Genomic DNA, 21,801 nt, shown 5'->3' on the forward strand with positions numbered 1-21,801 from the left:
ACGCTGATTGGCCGCGTCTTCGCGGGCGGGGATAGGGGTATTGGCGGGAGATTCGGGCGCTGGCGACGCGGGCGCGCCAAGGGAACAAGGGACGCGTCTCCGATTGGCCCGGCCCCGGTTTCGGGCGCTCTCCGATTGGTCGGTTCGGCGGGAACTGTGTCCGCGCTGGCGGGAACCCGGAACCCGGAAAGGGAGGCAGCAGAGCAACTTCGGGCTGCAGTCTTCAGGCACGTAGAAGCCTGCGGTGACTCGCTGCCCGCGACTGATGCCCGGCGCCGCGAGCCTATGTGAAGTTCCCGCCGCTGAGCTCACTTCTGCCTCTTTCAGAGCCGCCTCCTGCGCTAACCGCTCCCCCACCCCGCACACGGCCCACGGGCCCTCCGTGACCCCCACCGGGTACCCCACCCGTTGGGGCCCTGGGCCAGTCTCCACGCGTTAAGTGGTGATGCTGTGTGCAAAAGAAGTAAAGAGAAGGACTGAAGTCGAAAGAACGTCAAAGATCTCCGGGATGTAGAAAATTCGAGACTGTGTTTTGTTTGGTACGCGGGCCTCTCATTGTTGTGGCCTCTCCCGTTGCGGAGCGCAGGCTCAGCGGCCATGGCTCACGGGCCCAGCCGCTCCGCGGCACGTGGGATCTTCCCGGACCGGGGCACGAACCCGCGTCCCCTGCATCGGCAGGCGGACTCTCTACCACTGCGCCACCAGGGAAGCCCTACCTGTGTTTTTTAAATGGGTTGCATGTAACCACTTTTTAAAAACGTTTGGGGGCCAGCACCAATATAAGAGAGCAGGAAGCACGTGCCGTAGCTCCCCGACCTGAGCTGCTCTCCTGGGACACCCAGGCATCCCATGGGACACCCAGGCATCCCATGGGACATAGCGGAGAGCTCAAGGTTGGAGGCCTCGACGAGCAGGGCCCACCACCTTGGGCCACCAGTGTCCCCTGTACCTGGAGCACCTGCATGCTGACCCCCCTACAACCCCCAGGACCCTTCAACGAGGGTGCCCTGGAAATGGGCTTTCTGACCCCAGCTGGGAAACCAGAGGAAGATTCCCGCATAGTCTGCCTCCCTTCTCTTATTCTGAGCAAAACGTGCATATTAAAAGCTGCCACTTCTAAGATGGCATCTCCCCAATTGTTACCAAGGTTTGAGTATCAGGAAAAACAAAATATTCCAATCAAGAAAATATATAAACTCATAGTAACATTTTATTAAATAGTGTATCACCTCACTACAATAGACTTATCTTTATAAAACTAAGTAAGTTTCTTTTGTAGAAAAGATAGCCCCAGGCCTGGCTCTCCCTTGCCAAGGTTTGCAACTCCAGGCTGAGGCTGGGCATGGCTCCCGCCTGCCCCTCTGATGGCCTTCGTCTGTGGGCACCCCCGAGGACCACAAAGCTGGGCTTCTCGCTTCCAAATCCCTGGCTTTGGTGCAGCCTTGGGTGAGATGGGCCAGCTGAGTCCATCTCCCCTGCTTAGAATGACCAGGTTTAGGGGGCTTAGGGCCCCTCCAACAGTCCCGTTTGTCAGAGCTGTACCCAGGGACCTGGCACTTGCCTCCCTGCTCCCCTCCTGCACCAACAGGAATTGGGAAGACAGCTGCCATTGTCCTGACTGCTGGGCACTTCCCTTCCTAAGTGGGTGGACCCTGCGAGGTATGGCCAGCCCCGTGCTGAGTCCCAACAAGCCTGTCATCCGGATGTAGGACGCTGCTGTGGAGCATGGTCTTCAACTCAGTGCCCTCGCTAGCAGGAGTCTGAAACTTGGCCCTTTCCCTGGACTCGCAGGAGCAGCAGAAAGCACGTGGTTACAGGCCCCTCCAAGGGGTGGGCGGCCCCCACAAGCACGCGGCTAAGAGAACGGCAGCTGAAAGCAGCCAGCCCCTGATGGGAAGCCCAGGGTATCCCTGGGCAGGGAGCAGGCAGGGGCCACCCACCTCCCCAGGAGTGGGCTCTTGGCTGCCCACAATCACCAGCAGACCCTGGGCAGCGCTCTCACCCTCCACCAATTAGCTCTGCGCCAGGTCCTCAGAGCAGCCTCCGTCGGGGGAGTGGAGGGTGCCAATGCCACAGGGCCAGCAGCCGGCTTGGGGACAGGAGCAGGATAGACTGCAGTCTCGGGCAAATCCGAGTCTGTCGTATAACTGACGAGCAGTTAAGGTTCATGTGCCCCATACGTTTAAGGCAAGTGGCTTAAGTTAGGGCCATCTGGGGCAGACGACAGGGTCTCCCAGAACACAGCTCAGGGGGCCCCAGAATGCTCTGGAGATGGACCCAACACCACGTTCTGCGTGCCCAGCATCTACCCCCTAATTTGGAAGCACGAAGAGTCGGGGAGACAGAGGCGCTGAGAACCCATCCCGCTGCCGCAGACAGAACTTCAACAGAAAACTTCTTTTTAAAACCAAAACCCCAGCCCTACTGCAGCCTCAGCCCTTCTGCACTGGTGAGTCGCCACACAGGGATGAGCCACCCATGACAGCCCAAACCAGGGCCCAGAGGCCCAACTACTCCCCAAGGCAGTGGCGGGGTCCCTCTGGCGGGCTCAGCGCACAGCACATACATCCAGGATGCAGAAGCGCGCGCGGCAGGTGGGGCAGGGCACACGGCTGGCCAGCCAGGTGTCGGGGCGCTGCGGGTCCTGGCGGCTGGCGAACCACTTGCCCATGCAGGTGAGACACCACATGGGGCGGCAACAGCACTGCTGACACTCGCCCTCGTCCGCCTCCTGGCAGGTCTTCACCAGCCTCACGCTGGCCCGGGTCTGCATGCAGCCGATGCACGCCTCCAGGTCCTGCAGGCGGCCCAGGCGGTCAGAGGGAGCCCCACCAGGCCGCCCTGGGGGGCCCCCACCGCAGGAGACGTGGTCCATGGGGGCCCAGCTAGGGAACCCGCCACCCCTGCCCAGCCCCCCACCTGGCTGCTGGGGACCGAGTAGGCCGGGTTGACCTCCACCAGGGAGGCGAAGGTCTCCAGGAACAGGTCGCCCAAGCTCTGGTGGATGACCACGTTGGCCGCGCTGCGGATGGGCGCCCGGAGCTTCTCACACAGCTCACCATACTCCGTGGAATTCAGCCTGCACGAGGTGTTTGCTGCTGGGTGGGGACCACCGGGTGCGCCTACGGGGCAGGGCCGTGGTTCCCAGCAGGCTGGCAAGGACCCCGGGGCGGGCAGAGAGGCCAAGGCTGCGCCCCAGTGCCCAGGGCGCCCACGACCACACAGACGTGGCAGCTCAGGCGCAGCCCAGCAGCCAGCAGAGAGGGCCCTGGGGCCGGAGCCCACAGACCCAAAGCTGCCCACTGGCCCCCCACGACGTGGGAGGGCAGGAGGGCGGGAGGACTGTAGCTGAGAAACAGAGCGCCTAGCCCTCGGCAGGGTCAGGCCCAGGGCATGTCCCAGGAGGGGCAGCGCAGGCCCGCCGCAGCCTGAACTAGTCGGGAACACCTGGGCTCAGGCCCAGGCCCCAGAGCCGAGGGAGCTACCAAGCCTTTGTGCTACACGGCGGCCCCCAAACATCCCCCGCGTGCTCCCCCCAACATGCTGTGGAAGACGGCTCAGAGCAGGGTGTGCAGAAAGGGGAAGCGGAGAGTACCTGAGGGGGGCCGGGGGGATGGGGGCGCTGAGGGAGGGGCACACTGGAGGGGCGGCTGATAGGACCAGCTCCCACCATCATCACCTCCTGGAGCAACTCAAAGACCAGAACTTGGGCGCTGGCTGGCCACACCCACCCCAGCAACCCCAGCCTCACCCCCACCCCGCCGCAGGCCCGCCTACCGGATGTCGAAGGCCGGCACGGCAGGGTTGGCACTGGCCACGCGGATGGTAAGCAGCTGCACGGGCAGGTTCGAGTCTGGGGAGAGGTCGTGCTGCTGGGACTCCGTCACGGTCAGGTGCACGTCCTGCTGCTGGGCCACGCGCACACGATACGTGGTCACCTTCATCACCCACGTGTCTGTCACAATCACACGGGCACCCGGCGCCCCCGTGGCAAACTTGTCGATCCGCCGGAACTCGGTGTCCACGGAGGAAGCGACGGCCCGCCAGCCTGACTGCGGGAGGGCATAGTGGGCCAGGGTGCGGGCCAGTGGGTGGTGGGCCCACCGGTCCCGGGACCAGTAGTAGATCAGGGTGCAGGCGATGGTGGGCAGTGTCAATGCCAGCAGGAGGAAGCCCCGCCAGGTCTCCGGGGCCTGGCTGGGGGAGTAGAGCCGCTTTTCTGAGGCTGCGAAGCACATGCCCACGTAGTAGCCTAAAAGGGACAGGGCAAACCTCAGCAGAGGCTGGGACTGCCACACTCATCCTCCTCAGATGGTACCCACCAAGGTCCACAGTGCTGTTCCTGACCCTCCGGGGGCATGGGGGGGCACACTTCCTTTAGCCCCCAGGCCTGGGCACGGCCCTCTGCCCTAGTCGGCCCCCAGAGCAAGACCACAGTGCCCCAAGGCAGGTGGGCCTCGCCCGCCTCTACAGCTGACTCACCTCAGTCCTTGCCCTGTCAGCAGGAAACATTTTTATCTTACTACTTTATGTACAAATGACATATAACTACCAGAAATAAAACGAGAAAAACCTAGAAAAGCAAAAGTAAATACAAGGATCTGGCGTCACCCAATGCAGAGCTGCCCACTGGCCCTCCTGGGGCCGGATCTTGGCCTCTGGACCCCACCTGCTCTGAGGAGGCGGATCAGAGCATGGCCCACCCCAGAACTGGGATGTCCTGCACCAGACGGTAAGCAAAGAATGACAGGAGCATGTCACAAGGACACAGGAGCCAGCTCCAGGGCTCCTGCTGGCCAGATGGGGGCCAATTTTCATGTCGAAATTAATGAAGGAGACAATGACCCGCAGCACAGATTTGAGATCGCGAAAATAATGATAAATGTTGTTGATCGAGTTGATATGCTTTAGGGAACTCATCGTGTGGAAATAAATAACACATCTCTAAAGATTCAAAGGTATTTCAAAACAAATTAAAAAAAACAGACTCCTTGTTTGGCCACAAGGCCAGGCTCCACCCCATTTCCTCCTCGAGCGGCCCCCTAAGTCACTCGGCTCACCTTCCAGTTTCCCTGTCCATCACGGGATGGTGGTGGCCCAGCCCCCCACAGCCTGGTGGGAAGATGCAGTTAGAAGCTCTATAAAGCTGCAGAGATCCTTAGTTCCCAGGGCGGAAACCCAACACACGACCCTCAGGAGAACCCAAACTCCTCGTATGGGAAGCCGGCTGACAGGCATCCCTGCCTCCCTGGGGGCTCAGCAGAGCTCGCAGCTCACCACATCGGCCCTGCCTCTATGCTGGCGTGGCCTCTCCTCTGCCGCCTTCCACACAAAGCAGGCAGCCCCCACGCACAGGCCAGCCTCAGCCCAGCCCGCTCCTGGCCACTTTCCATGCCCTGCTGCCAGGTGGAAACCCTTCCCTGTGTCCACCGAGCTGCACATGCTGCTGGCCACCGCCACCGCCCTACTTCTGACCCCAAGTCCTCAAGAGAACCCCACCCAGTACCCCATCCAACCAGCCAGCCTCCCAGAAGCCAGCTATCACCTGGATCACCACCCAGCACAGCCCCTGACAACGTCTGAGCATCCCCACACACACGCCTTCCCTGGCCTCTGCACCTGTGACACTCCCAACTGGCGTCACCCTCTACCTGCCTTTCCCGCACCCACCGTCCAACGACTGGGAAGGGTCACCCCTATTTGCATCAGTTAACTCATGCCCCTCTCCCGGGAGCTACCCCCCCATGTGACAGCTCACCACCCGCCCCAGTGAGCAAAGCATCCCTTCCCCCAGGGTTGAGCCCGCCTTTCCGCCAGGTACCTGCAAGAGGCAGCTGCCGCCAGCACCGTTCTCCCCACTCCTGGGAGCACACGGGCGCTTGGCCCGCAGCCCGGGCTCTCCCGCACGGGCGCCCTCCGCCGTCCCTCCCCACTCCGGGGTCCCGGAGCTCGGTCTCGAGCGCCGCCCACGCCCGCCGAGCTCACCTAGCGGCAACAGCGAGTGGCACAGCAGCGTGGCGGCCGTGCGGCGCAGGTGGTAGGGCACGAAGGCGGCGTCCTCGCTGCCCAGCCAGCCCGACAGCAGGTTCTGCACCGTGAGCCCGGCCGAGTGGAACTCGGTGGGGGTGAACACGAAGCACACGGCGAACACCACGTAGGCCAGCGTGAAAGTGACCTCGGGGCTGTCCATTGCGCCGCCGTCGCCTCCGGAACGCCGTCCCGGCGAGACCCACTGCCCCAGCGACAACAGGCCGCGGCGTCCGGGTCCGGAAGACGCGGGGCGCTCTGGGAAATGGAGTCCCCACCCTCAGGCCACTCGCGGGGCGCTCTGGGAGACGGCGTCCTGCGGGGCACTCTGGGAAATGAAGTTCCCGGTCCCCTCGCTCGGCCAGAAGTTGTGAACTGCCGCGACAGTCCTCGCGAGGGTTTGGATGCTCCTCAGGACCCGCCTTGGTGGCGGTGCTGCACTTGGCCCCACTGCACAGCTGGGGAAACTGAGACTCGGGCGAGCGGCTCTCAGGCCCTGACCTTCCCGCGCAGCCCAGGCGCGTCCGCAGCAGAGCCCGAGATTCCCGGGCGACGGCGGGCCCCGCAGTCACTGCCCGCCCGCGTACGGCCTTTCCTCTACGCCCGCCTAGCGAGCTGCGGTTACCGAGAAATCCGGCGACCGCCGCGCCCAGCGTGCCGTCACCCCGGAAACGGAACCTCCTCGTGGGCGTGACCTGTGACTCGACCTCCCATTGGCTGGCGGCGCCCGTTCGTCCCGCCCCATCCACGCGCTGATTGGCCGCGCGCGCCAACCGTCGGTATTTGAATCGGTGGCGGGCAGAGGGGCTCCCGGACTCCTCGTCTCCCGCTTCCTTGGTTCCGTGCGGCGGCCGACAGGTAAGGTGGTGGTGGGGTCCGGGCTCGGGGCTCCGGTCCCGCCTCTGGCCTGGCCTCGGGTCTCTGCCTGCCGTGCTGGCGGCCACCCTGGACGTGGGCCTACGCCCCCTCCGGCTCGTCCCGCGGCTCCGCCCTGCCCGCCGTCTGGGCCCCTCCTCAGGGTCCTCTCTCGACTGCCTTCGTCCCGCCCGCCCGGGCGCAAACGGAAGCGGAGCCGATAGGCTCCCGCCCCTGCCTCTAGAGACGCCTGGTGGCTCCTATGTCGCCCTCCAGGAGGCCCCTCCGGCCCGCTGCGCCGGCCTCTCCTCTCCCTATCCCGGTGACCTCGTCCAGCCGCAAACCGCCCGTGGCTGTGACCTGCAGAGACACGTCTCCGCCTCTGAATACCCGCGGGCTTGCAGCTCTGCGCCAAAGGCAGGCCTCCTAGTTCCGGCCCCTCCTCTGGGCGCAGCCCCACCTGAGAGCCTTCACCGACTCCTGCAGCACCTGACTCCTGACGCACCTGCTTTGGAAACCTGGGCTCCACGCTCCCCGCCCCGCTGATTCCGGAGAACCCGCTCGCCCCCGGCCACCAGCCCTCCTCCCCGCCTGGCCCGGGTCCCTCTGCTCAGGAGCCCCCTCCGTGGCCCCATCATTATAGAAACCAAAGCCCTAAAGGCTGCTGTCATTGCTCTCCCACCTTCCCCAGGCGACGGGGGTCTTCCGACTTGATGTCTCCCTTCTGTGTCCTCCAGCCATCCAGCCCCCTTTCCCGTTTTACCCCGTTGCTCAGGCCAAACCTAACAGTGACGCTTGGCTTGGGCGTATCTTGCCCGCTTCCACGCTGCAGGTGCGGGCTGCTCTCGAGCCAGGGCAGACCACTCCACCCTGGCGCGGTGCCAGAGCTCTGGCCGCCCCCTTCCCTGTGAGCCCTCCCTGTTCACACGCAGCGCCCTTCCAGGTGGCTCGTCACCCTGACCTCCCACGCTGAGCTCACCTCTTTTCAGGACACCCTTTCTCTCCCTGCCCCAGCCACCTGGTCTCTTCCAGGCAGTCCCCAGGGCCCCCACTGCCAGCAAAGACCTGTAGTGCCCCGGGCAGGTCAATGCCCAGTGCTCTGGTGTCTCCGAAGCTGGGAACGCCACGGTGTTGGCCATTATGAGGGCTTCGGAAGGAGGAATGGGATTGTTCTAGAACCTCCTGGGCCCCACTGGAGGCCGCTGGTGCAGAAGCTCCTCGACTCCCCCCAAGTGGCTCTGCACCTGCTGCTTGTTCCTTCCTCTAGCTCCTCCTCTGAGCCTCGGCCCTCCTGACGCCCTAGTCCAGTCCTTGTTTCCCAGCCCCGTGGGTGGACAGCAAGCTGCTGTGCCCTTCTGCTTCACTTTTTTTTTAATTCTCTTTTTTCTTTCTCCTTCTCTCTCTTTTTTTATATTTTTGAAATAGCATTTTATTGCATTACTTTTTCATTTATTTACCTTGGCTGTGTCGGGTCTTAGCTGCAGCATGCAAACTCTTAGTTGCAGCTTGCATGCGGGCTCTAGTTCCCTGACCAGGTATCGAACCCAGGCCCCCTGCATTGGGAGCGCAGAGCCTTACCCACTGGACCACCAGGGAGGTCCCCCCTCCTGCTTTGTTGTCCACTAACTTGGCAGCTGCTCCACCTCTGACGCTGAGGCCTGTGGGGAGGCCCAGGCTTCCTCTGCCCCTTGCAGTTTTGCCACAGATCAGCTCCTATCTGTCTCCCAACTTTTACCCACAAAGTTCGAGTTATTTCGAGCACTTGGGTCTTCCTTCTTGCCCTGTGGGCTGAAAGCCCCTCTAGCTCTGCTCCTGGGAGGTGGCAGCTCCCCCAGAGCAGGATGGGGACGGCCTGGCAGAGGACACACTGCCTGAGGTGTGACCCACCTGTGCAGGAAGGTGGACGTCCTCCTTGCAGCACTGTGGGGTCAGCTGTCACTTTCACATATGTGCGTCCAGACAACGCGGTGTCACTGCCCTACTCCTGACACAAAACTATCTGCTTTTCAGAATGAGTCTGCACGTCTTCAGTGACGAAAATGTCACTGGTGACAAAAGTACAGAAAACTGCGACTTCCTGTTTTCACCACTGGAACTTACCGGAAGATCATCTGTTCTCCGTCTGTCACAGAAAGAAAACGTACCACCTAAGAGCACAGCCAAAGCTATGAAGGTAAGCACGTCTTGCCTCTGCGTACTATCTACCGTGCGTCACACATGAGGTCACCTGCTTTCCTGGTGACTTACTGAGCTGGCAGGGCAGGGCATGGTGCTGCCAGCGTGGTGCTTGAAGACTTGAATTATTGAACAGGTGCCCTCCTCCCTCCCCAACAGGTTACTTTTCAGACACCTCTGCGGGATCCGCAGACACACAGGATTTTAAGTCCCAGCACGGGCCGCAAGCTTGAAGCTTGCTTTGCTCTGGGCGACACCGTTGGATTAGAAAACTGTCATCAAGTCTGGACCCAGAAAGAGAGGTAAGCATTGGCACTGTTTGATGCACTGCAATTTGTAACCTCTCCGATGGACTTGGCAGGAGAAGGCTGTTTCACCCGCCACATCCGGTTGGGCTCCTCCTGGTCTCCGCTCTGGGTCTGTGTAGTGTGCGGCCCAGAGCACCGCCAAAGTCGTTTGTTGTTGGAAAAGTGAATAATAAAACAGGAAGTTTAAACTTCACATTCTGCTCCTCTGTTGTGCTCTTGCCAACAAATTGGCCTTGGTTTTGTTTCTCTAACTTCATGAAATGTCCTGGCCGAATCTCCAAGGAGGGACGCTCTGTGGTTTTGCTTCTTTTTTAGCATTCCACTGGGGTCTCCTGCTTGCAGGTCCGTCTCCTGTCCTCAGCGGCAAGCCCTGGAGAAAGCTTACAGATAGCTCTTACCGCTAAAGGCAGAGGAACCCGTGTGTTGTGTAATCTGACCAGAACACGTGTGGCCTGACGAGTCAGATTTGAAACACTTGACTTTAACCAGCAGAAGCTTCTTTGCAGCCTCGCCTGGCATTAGGTGGTTGGCTTGCGTGAGGTGGTCGACAGTGTGAATGCCAAGGCTTTTCCTGCCTCCATCTGGAGACGAGGACCCTGGCGGTGGCCCTTCACCCCCAGATGAGGCTGAATTAACCCGGCTGGCGCCCCCAGGGACCCTCTACATCCAGAGTGGGAAGGGGCCTCACTGGCACATTTCGTTCTGACTTTTGCTGACTTAAACTGTTCAAATCTTGCTTTTTCTTTTAAATGGATTTCAAATGTGCAGAGAAAGGTATAAAAGCAAAAGGTCACTAACATACCCTCCACCTCGCTCCAGTGAAATGTCCTTGTGCCGAGCATCTCCCCATGGCTAGAAACTCCTCAGACCGGAGTCTCCCCCTCTCCCCAGGTTTCCTTGCTACTTTTCAACTTCAGTTTTTTAGTTTTCATTTTGAGATTCAGCTGAGTGAGATTAGAGTGACTCAAATACTGTTCTTTTGTAACAATCGCCAGGAGGGAAGGGAAACCCAGCCGTTCAGATGCTGCCTCCTGGCCCCTGGGTCTGAGCTGCTCCAGCCACAGAGCAGGGCCATGGAGGGGCCAGGAGGACCCGGGAGCTGGGCCCTGCTCCTTGTGAAGTCAGCGTCCTTGACCTGGCCTTTCTCTCTCCAGCGGGAAGCCTGACCCTGGTGTGCCCTGACTGTCCCTGGCCGCGTAGCTGGTGGTCCCCAACCAAAAGGGGAAAATAGGCCGGCGTGGAGGACCTCAGCCTTGGGTGTTGTCAGTCAGGTTCCTCCTCTCTCTCAGTCACCTGTGTCTCTAGGTGGCCCGCCAGCACTGAGTTGTGGGAACGTACTTGTGAAGGTTAATCTTGAGGAGAGGGTTGGCCAAATGCTCTTTTTTTTTTTCCTGTGTTTAGCTAATGTTTTCACGTGGACTAAACTCTAACTGAAAACCTAACTGGTTCTTTAGTGCTAACTCCGTCTTTCTAAAAAGCCAACAGTTCACCAAGGAAACAGACACTAGAACGACCAATGGAATTCTCCAGAAACCAGCAGTGGCCGATGCCAACCCCGCTTCAGAGGACATGAGACCGGCCTCTGACGACAGGCATCGCAGCGGGCCCTCCTCGGCTCCCCAGGCCTGCCTGGATCCTGCAAGCTCTTCCCAGATGCCCGAAAGTGTTGAAACCCCAGAGGCATCTCCGGGACAAACGTCAGGCAGCCCTGAGCCCACCCAGGAAGAACACGTCCATCCTCATTCCTTAGAGAAAAGTGCTACCTCTACCTCCACAATTCTAGAAGACCCTCCCGGGATGGCATCCCAGGACAGAACAGAGGACCCGCTGAGAGCCACAGGAGAAAACTCGAGCGGGCTCCCTGCGCCCTCTGCCGGGGCCGCTTCAGCTCCTGGTACCCACCCCGGCGGAGCCCGCGGAGCAGAGCCCCTCGTGGACCTGCCTAGCGAGGCCCCAGCTGGCCCCGTGGAGGCTGGAGGTGCCACGTTCCCCAGTCCTCAGAAGGAGGAGGCCGAAGGGCAAACGGCCGACTCTTTGAGGAGTGAGCCCGTAAGGCTGGAATTTGACTTTTCTGACGGCACCATCAAAGGGCCGCCCCCACTGAGGAAACGAGGGAAGACCCTGGCTCTCAGACCTCCCTCGAGGAGACCAGAGGCGAGGCAGGAAAAGGAGGAAAAGGCCCTCGTGGAGGCGGGCGAGGGTCCCGATCCCCCTGCCTGCGGGTCCAACAGCCTGGACCGGGACAAGCTGGACGACCCAGACTGTAACCCCACCGGAGGTGACGGAGAGGCCCGGCCCCCAGAGCACCCCAAGAGCGGGCCGGCCACAGAGACCTCGTCTCCAAGCCGGTGAGCACGGGGTGGCAGTGGTGGGCACGAGACCAGAGATGCCACCTGCAGCCCTGAGCAGGGGCCCCAGGGCAGCTGCCACAGCTCTTGGGGAATAGCGGGGAGGGGGTGCCCACGCTGTCTGAGATGCGTTCCCTGTGATGCATCCGGAAGGTCTAGCAAGATACCTAGCCGAGAGCCCCAGGATTCCCGCAGCGCAGCTCGGGGGAGCCGTCTCCCGGCGTGAGCCCCGCCTCCCCGGGGACGCCGCTCAGGGGCCGAGGGTGCGCCCAGCCGTCCAGCATCGGCTGCTGTTGCAGTTTCCTGGTAAAAAGGATAAGCGGATCCTTGTGGTTTGCTTTCTCTTGAGTTGAGATGACCTCAGAGTGCCTTGTCTGCTTCTGAGGAGTGATGCTCTCGCAGGTGAGGTTGGGGGATGGCTTTGCGTGGCCACCCGGCTGGGTCTCAAGCCTGGCTCCTGGGCGGGGGGGTGCTGGTGGCAGCTCGGTGCAGGACGGGGGGAGGTGTGGGGCGCGGGCCCTGCTGACCCCGTCTCTTTAGGCAGGTGCCCTTGGCCTCGGCGGATGACACACCGGCGTTGCAGACCTCGGCAGGGACCGCAGAAGCGGCGGGCGAGGTACGGGTGTGGGCGGGCGTCCTCATGCTGTTGCCACGTCTGCGGGTCGTCATGGGGCAGAGGCAGGCCGGTGGTGCCCGGGGCTGTGGGGTGGGACACGCTGCTTCCCTTGCTCCCCCCACGCCCACTCATCTTGATGAGCCCCTGCGGTGACCCCAACCTCCCTTCCAGGAAGGGACCACAGACGCTTCGGGGGCATCGGCTCCAACCAGCAGCCCGGGCAGCGAGCCACCAACCGTGCCCACTGACCCCATACCTGCAACCCCCCGGGGGCCGGAGCCCGGCCTGGACCTGAGTGGGGAGCACTTCTGGGACCCCGCCGAGGGTACGTCATTCACCCGTCCTCGAGGCCGGGGTGCTAGAACCGTGTTCCATGGCGCCCGCAGGCGGTCATCGTGCGGGCAGCCCCGTCCCCTGACTTGAGTGATTCCCATGGAAACTTCTGGTTTATCAACTATGGGCGTTTTCAGGAGAACAGGAATAAGATCTGTGATATTAAAAATATATATATTTTAGGCCAACTTAGAAAAACAGGCAGCAGGCCTGACTGACCCAGGCGGTACAGATACAGACACAGGAGGCAGCGGGAACTCGCTGAATCAAAGTGCTGTTTAAGACGAGACCCCGTAGAGATAAAAGGAGAAGCCCTGCCCATCCACGCACCCTGGATGAGGGGGTGGAAGAGTCGCAGGTCTGAGCTGCCTTCAGTGAGGACTTCCAACTGAGGTGCTTTACAGGACAGGAGGCAGCACGCCGGGATCTCAGTTTTGGTTACTTAAAACCCCCAGGCCTAGAGAAGGCAGGAGACGAGTGTAGGGTTTCTGTGTGGCAGGGCCATTGTGGTCCCTGTGCGGGCGGGACCAGGAACCGTGGATCAGCTCCACTGGGGCAGCCTGCTCCCCGGCCAGGGACCCTAGACACGTGACTCGGGGTTTGTGTCCTGTGATGTTTCCAAGTCCCTCGTGTCACATTGTGTGAGGACTTCCTTTTATGGCTGAGTAATATCCCCCGTGTGGATAGACCGCATCTTGTTTCTTTCTTTACCAGTTGATTTCCACTCTTTGGCTCGTAGGAACGAGGCTGCTGGGAACACTTACGTACACGTTTTGTGTGAGCGTACGTTTCCCATCTCTTTGGGGCAGACGTACCCTGAAGGGGACGTGGTAACACTGTGTAACTGTTTGTTCCCTGCGGGGTCCGCACCCTCTACTCTGCCCCCGCATGGTTTGAGGGTCCGGGTCTGCACCCCACTGTCCCGGTGGGTGTGCAGTGCAGTGTCGGCGTTTCCCTGCTGACTGACATTGACCTTTCGTGTCTCCTCTGGAGGAGCATCTGCTCTGCTCCTTTGCCTGTTTCTTAATTGAGTTGTAAAGATTTCCCGTATAACCTAGGTAAGAATTCTTCTTTGGATACATGACTCACAAAAATTCTCTTTCTTTCTTCATTTGGCTCATCGGGTCTTAGTTGCGGCACTCGGGATCTTCATGAGGGCACCCGGGCTCTGTAGTTGTGGCGCGCGGGCTTAGTTGCTCCGCGGCATGTGGGATCCTAGTTCCCCAACCAGGGATCAAACCCACGTCCCCTGCAGGCAGATTCTTAACCACTGGACCACCAGGGAAGTCCCTCTCTCCACTTTCTCGATGGTGTCCTTGGAAGCACAAACGTTCACTTTGCAGCCCAATCTGTTCTGCTGCTGCTTGTGCTTTTGGGGTCAATTCTAAAAAATCACTGCCGAATCCAGTGTCATGGAGATTTGCCCTCGTGTTTCCTTCCAAGAATTTTATGGTTTTAGCTCATATATTTAGGTCTTTGATCCGTTTTGAGTTAGTTTTTGTCTATGGTGTGAGTGACCCTTAGGTTTTTTAAGCAAAGGTCATATTATCAGAAATTAAAGGACTCTTTTAGAGTGGTTTTACACAGTGGTTCTCAACCGGGGCGATTTGGACCCCAGTGGACGCTTCTGGTTGTCACGCCCCCAGGAGTGCTGTCAACACCCTGCGGGACACGGCACGGCCCCACGGAGCCGTACAGCCCCAAGCGTCCTGAGCCTGCGGACAGCAGCCCCGCTCTGTAGCAAAGGGCTGTCGGTCAGGGTGGGCGGGGAGGGTGCCGCTCCGAGCGCACAGCCGAGTGCTGGCGGTGGGATGCGGCTGGCAGCTGGCGCCTCCTTTTCAGTTCTAGGCACAGGGGCCGAGGTGGATTACCTGGAGCAGTTCGGGGCGTCCTCGGTAAGTTCCCGGCGCCTTCGCGGCGGCCTTTCCTCAAGTGCCAGTCTCAAAAGGGGCTCTTTCTAGAACAGCCTCGGGCCGCGATTCCTCAACCGCGAGCAGTATCCACCTCTGACCGGACGTGGCGGATGGCCCGGCTGCTTCCGCCGCTCTGCCCCGCAGGCCACTCGGGTCAGGGCGGCTCCCGGGCGCGACGTGGGGCGGGGCGTGGAGGCTGTCGTGTCGGGGGCCCCGGTGACCCTGCTTCCTTCCCTGCAGTTTAAGGAGTCGGCCCTGAGGAAGCAGTCCTTGTACCTTAAGTTTGACCCACTGCTGCAGGACAGCCCCCGGGGGCCGGCGCCTGTGGCCCCGGAGCCCAGCAGGTGCGCTGGGGCAGGCGGGAATCCGATCCACGCAGGCCGTGTGACGATGGGAGTGCCCTGCCGCAGGGAGGGGGGCAGAGACAGTGGCCGGGCCCCAGCTGCCCTGGCCGAGCTCGTAAACAAGTTTGTAAGCGGGTCTGTGCTCTTCTGTGCCCGTGCAGCCCCTCCGACAGCAGAGGTGGGCAGCCTGATAGGCCGCATGGCCCATGTGTCCCGAATATTGACCCCGTGGCCCTGGGGGAGAGTCTGGGCCGACCCCTACGCACGCAGACAGCATGCGTGTTCTCTTCTGGTCTCAGTGCACGGGGCACAGACGCGCATTCCTCGGGAAGCCCCCCGGAGGCGCAGCTGCTAGACCTGGACTTTGCAGGAGCCCCGGACGTTCCCGTAAGTGGTTCATCCCCTCTGTGGTGTAAAGAGACACTTGTTCTAATGGCCCGACTTTCATGTGCTGTGGATCTGAAGGCTTAAGGGGTCTGTTGGGCTGAGGGGGGCTGCACTGTGCCATCTGGGGAGCCGACGGGGCAGAGAGGAGTGCCAGGGGAGCTTGCGGCCCAGCTGGTCTCTGTCGCCTGCAGACGCTCGGCCCAGCTCCTTGTGACCTCGGACCCAGGGCTCCGCTGCTGCCCGTGGGGCCCATTGTGGACGTGCTGCAGTACAGCCAGAAGGACCTGGACACTGCGGTGAGGGCAAGGGGGGGTGAGGGGAGGTGCCCAGCGAGCGGCCCCCACCTGCTGGCTGCAGCCCTGGGCATGGCACCTGCAGGCTGCTCTGAAGAGCCTCGGGGAGCGGGGTGGCAGCTCTGCGCGCTGGCCTTTTGCTCACACCGTGCAGGCAGGGTCGCAGGCGGCCACTCACCGACCCCCGAGCCAGGCGCCCAGGCAGCTGAGTGTCCTGCGTTTCCACCCAGTGTCTCTTGCAGAACCTGTTCACAAGCGAGGGTCTGGGTGTCCGCTCTGAGCTGCCCAGGGGGTAGCGGCCCCCAAGTCCCCTTGCTGCCTTGGTGATGCCCTGGGTGGCGTCCGCTGGTCCCCTCTCAGGGCGGCCTGTGCGCCGGGCCACGCTGGGCCCAGGAGCTCCTGGCCCCTGCCAGCCGTCTTCAGGTGGTGTCCTCTCTGCCGCGGGGCTCTCCCCCGCACGCTGCTCTACCGCTCTGCCTGTGTCGGGAGGTGTCCCACCCGTGCACCCACCACACGCCGACCCCCCAGCACTGCAATGTCTGCTGAGTGGGGCGGGAGACCCCAGCACGGGAGGACACTGGCGCCAACTCAGGTGTGTGGTCTGCACAGGTTGGGGCGACACAGAAGGAGAACGAGGCGCTTAGGGTCAGGTGCACGGCGCTGCAGGAAAAGATCCTGGAGATGGGGTGAGTCTGCGTGCTGGCTGCCCAGGACCCCACGACGCACTCTCGGGGCTCATGGCATCTGCTCTCCTCCACAGGAAAATCATGGACGCGTTTGAGGGGACCGTGTACCAGGCGATGGGTGAGTCCCTGGGCTGGGGCAGCTGGCAGTCAGGGAGGCCGGGGGGTGCTGGGCCCCGGGTGCTCATCAGCCCTCAGGTTGGCCGGGCCCCGAGTTGGCATCCGGGGCTGTGGCGGCGAACAGATTGGGTCCCTCCATTGGGCGCTGCACCCGCGGTCTGACCCCTGCCCTCGGGGCCGTGCGTCCAGCTGCAGTCTCCGTGGGTGCTGGGCACCGGGTGTGTCCGGGCTGGAGGCCCTGAGTGTGGGGTAGGTGTGGCCTGGGCTCTTCAGTCAGGCCCTGGGTTCGTTGTCCGCTCCCTCGGCTTCCGGGTGGAGCTGGTGTTGAGGAAACAGCTGTTTGCAGGGCACTTGGGGCCCCCAGGTCCTGCCCTGGAAGGTCCCGAGAGCGGGGCTGGTCAGCGCCCCAGGGGGCCCTCCTAGCGCTGGTCGTCTGTGGCGCCACCTGCTGGCCGCCCGCTGATCCCGGGCGCTGGCCTTCCTTTAAGAGGAGGCTCAGAAACAGAAGGAGCTTGCCAAAGCCGAGATCCAGAAGGTTCTGAGGGACAGAGACCAGCTGACTGCAGACCTGCACTCCACGGAGAAGTCGTTCTCCGACCTCTTCAAGCGGTTTGAGAAACAGAAGGAAGTGATCGAAGGCTACCGCACGGTGGGTGCCCGGCCAGCAAGAGGCCCCGGGGACGGCGGGGTCGGCATTGTTGCCAGTGGGGCAGCGTGACAAGCAGGGACGGGGAGAGGCTGGGGGCCTTGCAGGAAGAGGGGGTGAGCTGAGCCTTGGTGTTGAGTCTGGGAAGAAAGGAGAGGCCCCCCCGGGGGTGTGGGCCCAGGCTCCAGCCCTCCTCCTACCTGCACTCTCAGCTCTCGGCTTTGTCGCCTACTGCCGGACATGCGTGCCCACGAGGCTGTCCCTGTGTGGCCTGTGCAGAGACTGCTGTGTCCCTCCTGGGGCAGCAGGAGACCCGGCCCCCAAAGCACAGGGCTGGGGGGCAGGAGGGCAGGGGCTGTTCCGTGGACCTGGGGCCCGGCCCGCTTTCCCCCGAGGTGCCTGGACATAGGGCTCTTGTGTGCCGGACAGGGTCCCCTCGGGGGCGGGGGGGTCAGGCCCCGCATCCGGAGGCCTCCTGAGCCGCGGGATGAGAGGAGGCCTGGGGCTGTGTGAGTGCTGGCGTCTCCGGAAGGAAACGGGAAGATCTCTTCCCCTGTAGCCTGGCCCACTGCTGCTCCACGAATGACCCAGAGAGCCTGGGCCCTGAGCTCAGGGCTCAGCGTCTGCTCTTCCTCCCAGAATGAAGAGTCGCTGAAGAAGTGTGTTGAGGATTACATAGGCAGGATCGAGAAGGAGGGCCAGAGGTACCAGGCGCTGAAGGCCCACGCGGAGGAGAAGCTCCAGCTGTGAGTGTCAGGCGGGAGGGTGCAGGAGGCTCCCTCGGGAGGGGTCTGGTCCCCCGTGGGCTCAGCCCAGCCCCTCTGCTGCTCCAGGGCGAACGAGGAGATCACCCAGGTCCGGAGCAAGGCCCAAGCGGAGGCCCTGGCGCTGCAGGCAGTCCTGAGGAAGGAGCAGATGCGCGTCCACTCGCTGGAGAAGGTCGTTGAGCAGAAGGTGGGCACAGGGGACCCACGGGTCCAGGCAGAGTGGGGGAAGAGCAGCCCTCCTGGTTCTAGAAGCTCTGGGCCTGCTCCCAGCTCCGAGCGCTGGGAGAGATCTAGGGATTTGATTCTCCTCCTTCAGACTAAAGAAAACGATGAACTGACCAGAATCTGTGACGACCTCATTTCCAAGATGGAGAGAATCTGATGTAGCAGCCCCGACCTGTGCCGTCCCCCCGTCTGTCTGTGTGTCTGTCTGTGTGTCTGTCTGTGTGTCTGCCTGTCTGGGTTTTTCTTCTCTGTTAACCTCAACTCGTTTTTAAACTAGGTTGCTTTAGGAAGAATAAATAAAGTTTCCCTTAAGTCTAAGCAATAGAGCTCTCCTGGTCTTCGTTAAAGGGACAGTCTCTGGCTGAACCGACCACAGCTGCTGTCCCCTCTGTGCCTTTGGCCCTTCCCTGCCCCTCACCTCACAGCTGCCCGAGGGGTAGGCGGGTGGCTGGGCGGGCAGGCAGCCCCTCCCAGGGGTCAGCCGAGTGGGCTCCGGCCCCACCCCATCTGCCTGGTCGGCTCTGTGGTCAGGGGTGGGGGCTGTGTCTCTGCCTCGGCCACAGATCAGAATCCAGACACACTCAAGTCTTCGAGGAAGAAAGCCAACCAAGGCAGCCGCGCGGCAGTTGGCTTTGTGTCACCTGGCGAGGCCGCAGCCCCTGGTAGTCGAACACTCACCGAGATGTTCAGGGTGTTTGTAGCCATGCCAGGTTCACGCCTGCCGTGGTAGCACCGACCTGTCCTCGGCGGTGTGGAGGCCTCCTCCAGCCCACAAGGGAGGAGGGGTCCGTCTCGGGACCAGCAGCTCCCGCCTGGGTTTCCAGCCTGCCCCCCAGTAGGACCCCACAGTCTCCTGAGACAGACCCGAGAAGACGGAGGGGGTGAAATGTTCGAGGGCAGATGGGTCTCCTCTGGCTGTCTCTCTGGAGAACCCTCCATGGACAGACATTCGAAGCTCCTAACAGAAGCTCTGCCTCCAAAGGCTCAGAGGTAAGAACGTCTCAAAGTGGGGGGTCTGTGCACCCCCAGCCCCAGTGGGCTGCATCTCAGCCCCTCAGGGCCTGCTCCAGAGGAGGGGCCCGCAGTACATGCTCACTGGACCCTTGGACACTGGCTGCAGCACTGTCCTTATCATGGTCCCTTGCTCACTGAGGGCAGGGGGGAACGCTTGGAGGGTGGAGGTGAGGCCCTGGCACGGGTGCAGTGGGGGCCAGACAGCCCCCGGGAGACCCTCTGAACTGGGCAGGTCCCCGCCTGCAGGGCATCAGGGGACCCTGGACACAGGCGGGCAGAGAGCTGGCCAGACTGGTCTCTGAAACTCTGAGCCCTGGAGCCATTCCTCAGTCTGCATGTCCACCCTATTCCGGGGGGCTGCTGGAGCAGGCAGAGGGCACCAGTCCCGAGGGGAACCTCCGACACAAGGGCGCTTTCCCCTCAGCGAGCCCCCACACCAACCACTGCCTCCACCCCAGCCCCATACCAGAGGCCCGCCCCCCTCATCCGCCCCACCCCCCGCATCCGCCCCCCAGCATCCCTAACCCCGCATCCGGGCCCCTCGCATACCGACCCCGCATCCCAGCATCCGGGCCCCCGCATCCGCCCCCCCTCGCATCGGCCCCCCGCGTCGGCCCCCCAGCATCCCGGCCCCTGCACATCCCGCCCCCAGCATCCCAGCGCCAGTGAGGGACGGACCCGCGGTGGGCTGCAGCGACATGCTGGCCACCACCAGGGGTCGCTGCCGGCCACGGGCTGCAGCACGGGGACAGGAACCTGAGAACAGTCCCACTGAGGAGCGCCCCCTCCGTGGGCCCCAGGGGCACCCAGCGCATTTGTCCTCAGCACGTCAGAGTGACAAAAGGCCAGGCAGGAGCCCAGGCTCCAGGCCCCCCACGGCCCCCTGTGCTCCAGCCCCACCATCTCCCCTGTCCCTGTGGCACCTCCTGTCCAGCCTCCTGGGACCCCTCTGGGTCCCCCAACTGCCCCCATTCTCAGTACAACTGCCAGAGGGTCATTTTCTAACCAGAGTCCCACGCGGTCCTCGTGTGGCTCCCAGCGTCAGGGCCAAGCCCCCGGGTGGGCCAGCAGGACCTTGCCGCAGGGCCGTCACCTCTCTGCGTAAAAGCCACTACTTGGAGGAGCATCCTTGACACCCCCGACCCAGCCAGGCGTGGCTGGGGCACTGGCTCCGGGGGGCCCCCCACCAGCCCCGCCCAGGCCAGCCCCAGGACTGGGCCCTCCGGAAAGGAGGCTGGAGGCCCTCGAGGCCTAAGTATGCGTGCTCTTCTTACGCAGCGGCCTCCCCTCAGCCTCCTGCAGGCAGGCCCGCTGCCCGTGATGACCGGCTTCTCTGCTCAGGGGTCTATGATTCCTCACCACGCTGGGCCCCCTCCCCAGAGTGACTCAGGCTCCTGCTCTCCGTGTGCCGCCCCCAAACCCTGGAGCCCCTTCCCCACTCCCACCCCATGCCACGCCTCTCTGCATAGGAACCTCCATTTCACCCCCTGCCTCAGCACAGCCCCCATCCTGCTCCCGGATAGGCACCCCCCATCTCACTTCCACCCCAGACAGAAGTGGGACACACTCCCACCCGGGGGGAGTTTAGAAGCTGAGAAGCTACCAAAGCCTGCGGAGGACGTTTCACAGATAAAGACGCTGAGCTCACAGGGACCAGTGGCCAGCAGCGGGATGCGGGTGTGGGCAGCCCCTCTTCTGCCTGGGAGGAGCCACAGGGGCCTGGGTGGGCAAGGGGCAGGATGGGGCCTGCAGCTCCCGGGCCCACCCGCCACCCCGCTGCAGCTCCCCGGCGTCCTTACGTCCCTCAGGTGTGCCTGGCCGAGAGGGCATGGTGGCCACACGGCTGCAGGGACGCACTGCTGTTTGGGGGGTCAGGGCTGCTCTGACAGGGCCTGGAGGGGCAATCTCCACACCCAGCTCAGCCTGCCTGGCCTCTCTGGCCACTCCAAGGGCCGCCCAGGGCCCCGTCCCCAGCTGGGGCCTCTGAGCCAGGCCAGGCATCTGCCCAGAGAAGGCCACAAGGGGCGGCTGGCCACGCTGAGGACACGGGCCGCCGGGCAGCGTCCTGGGCCAGGAGCCTCGTCCTGGACAAAGGGGCCTTGTGTGGCTGAATGGGTGTTTATCCTGGAGGCCGAGTCAACTTAGGGCTGCGAGGCCGGGTGGGGGCCCTGGCACTGGGCTCCCGAGGGTAAACATGACCCGAGCCGGGCACGCAGCCGCGGCCTGGGCTTCCGCACCCCTGCGCCCCTGCACATCGCCGCCGCGGGCCAAGGGGCCTCCTGCCAGGGCGGGGACGGCGGAAACGGAGCTGTCCTGGGGCCGCGGCCCAGGCCTCCTTGCTGAGCGGGAGGGAAGAATTATCAGACACAGGGTCAGCGAGCCCCTCCCCGCGGTGTGGTGGGGACCTGGAACCCCACTGTTAAGGAACAGATGTTTGTGTCCCCCCAAAATTCACGTGTGGAGGCCCTAACCCCAAGGCGATGGAATCAGGAGGTGGGGGAAGATTAGGGCTGGTCCCCGTGATGGGGCCAGTGTCCTTACGTGAAGAGGAAGAGACCAGACCTCTCCACACTCACTGTGAGGGCACAGCGAGAAGGCGGCCGTCTGCAGGCCAGGAAGCAGGGCCTCGCCCTGAAGCAAACCGGCTGCCACCCTGATCTTGAACCTCCAGCCTCCAGGACTATGAGAAAATAAACGTCTGCTGTTTCAGGCCCCCAGCGTGTGGTATTTTGTTGTGGCGGCACAGC

The 21,801-nt window shown here is 62.5% G+C and overlaps 2 protein-coding genes across 2 annotated transcripts; one reads left to right on the forward strand and one right to left on the reverse strand.

The window, feature by feature from the left end:
* Positions 1-1,190: 1,190 nt before the first annotated feature.
* TMEM129 (transmembrane protein 129, E3 ubiquitin ligase) lies at positions 1,191-6,688 on the reverse strand. The gene is made up of 4 exons (XM_030876677.2): positions 5,986-6,688; positions 3,778-4,252; positions 2,920-3,079; positions 1,191-2,797 (listed from the first exon to the last, which is right to left on the reverse strand). The coding sequence occupies exons 1-4, from the start codon at positions 6,188-6,190 to the stop codon at positions 2,549-2,551; spliced, it is 1,089 nt and encodes a 362-aa protein (XP_030732537.1). The 5' UTR covers positions 6,191-6,688; the 3' UTR covers positions 1,191-2,548.
* On the forward strand, positions 6,395-18,258 carry TACC3 (transforming acidic coiled-coil containing protein 3). The gene is made up of 16 exons (XM_030876676.3): positions 6,395-6,885; positions 8,893-9,055; positions 9,217-9,359; positions 10,844-11,713; positions 12,254-12,329; positions 12,501-12,654; positions 14,505-14,557; positions 14,816-14,919; positions 15,219-15,306; positions 15,498-15,602; positions 16,209-16,285; positions 16,360-16,403; positions 16,891-17,051; positions 17,688-17,794; positions 17,882-18,002; positions 18,132-18,258. The coding sequence occupies exons 2-16, from the start codon at positions 8,894-8,896 to the stop codon at positions 18,195-18,197; spliced, it is 2,331 nt and encodes a 776-aa protein (XP_030732536.2). The 5' UTR covers positions 6,395-6,885; position 8,893; the 3' UTR covers positions 18,198-18,258.
* The last annotated feature ends 3,543 nt before the right edge of the window (positions 18,259-21,801 follow it).

The sequence above is a fragment of the Globicephala melas genome, chromosome 5 (assembly GCF_963455315.2).
Source record: "Globicephala melas chromosome 5, mGloMel1.2, whole genome shotgun sequence".
In the NCBI taxonomy this organism is placed as follows: Eukaryota; Metazoa; Chordata; class Mammalia; order Artiodactyla; family Delphinidae; genus Globicephala; species Globicephala melas.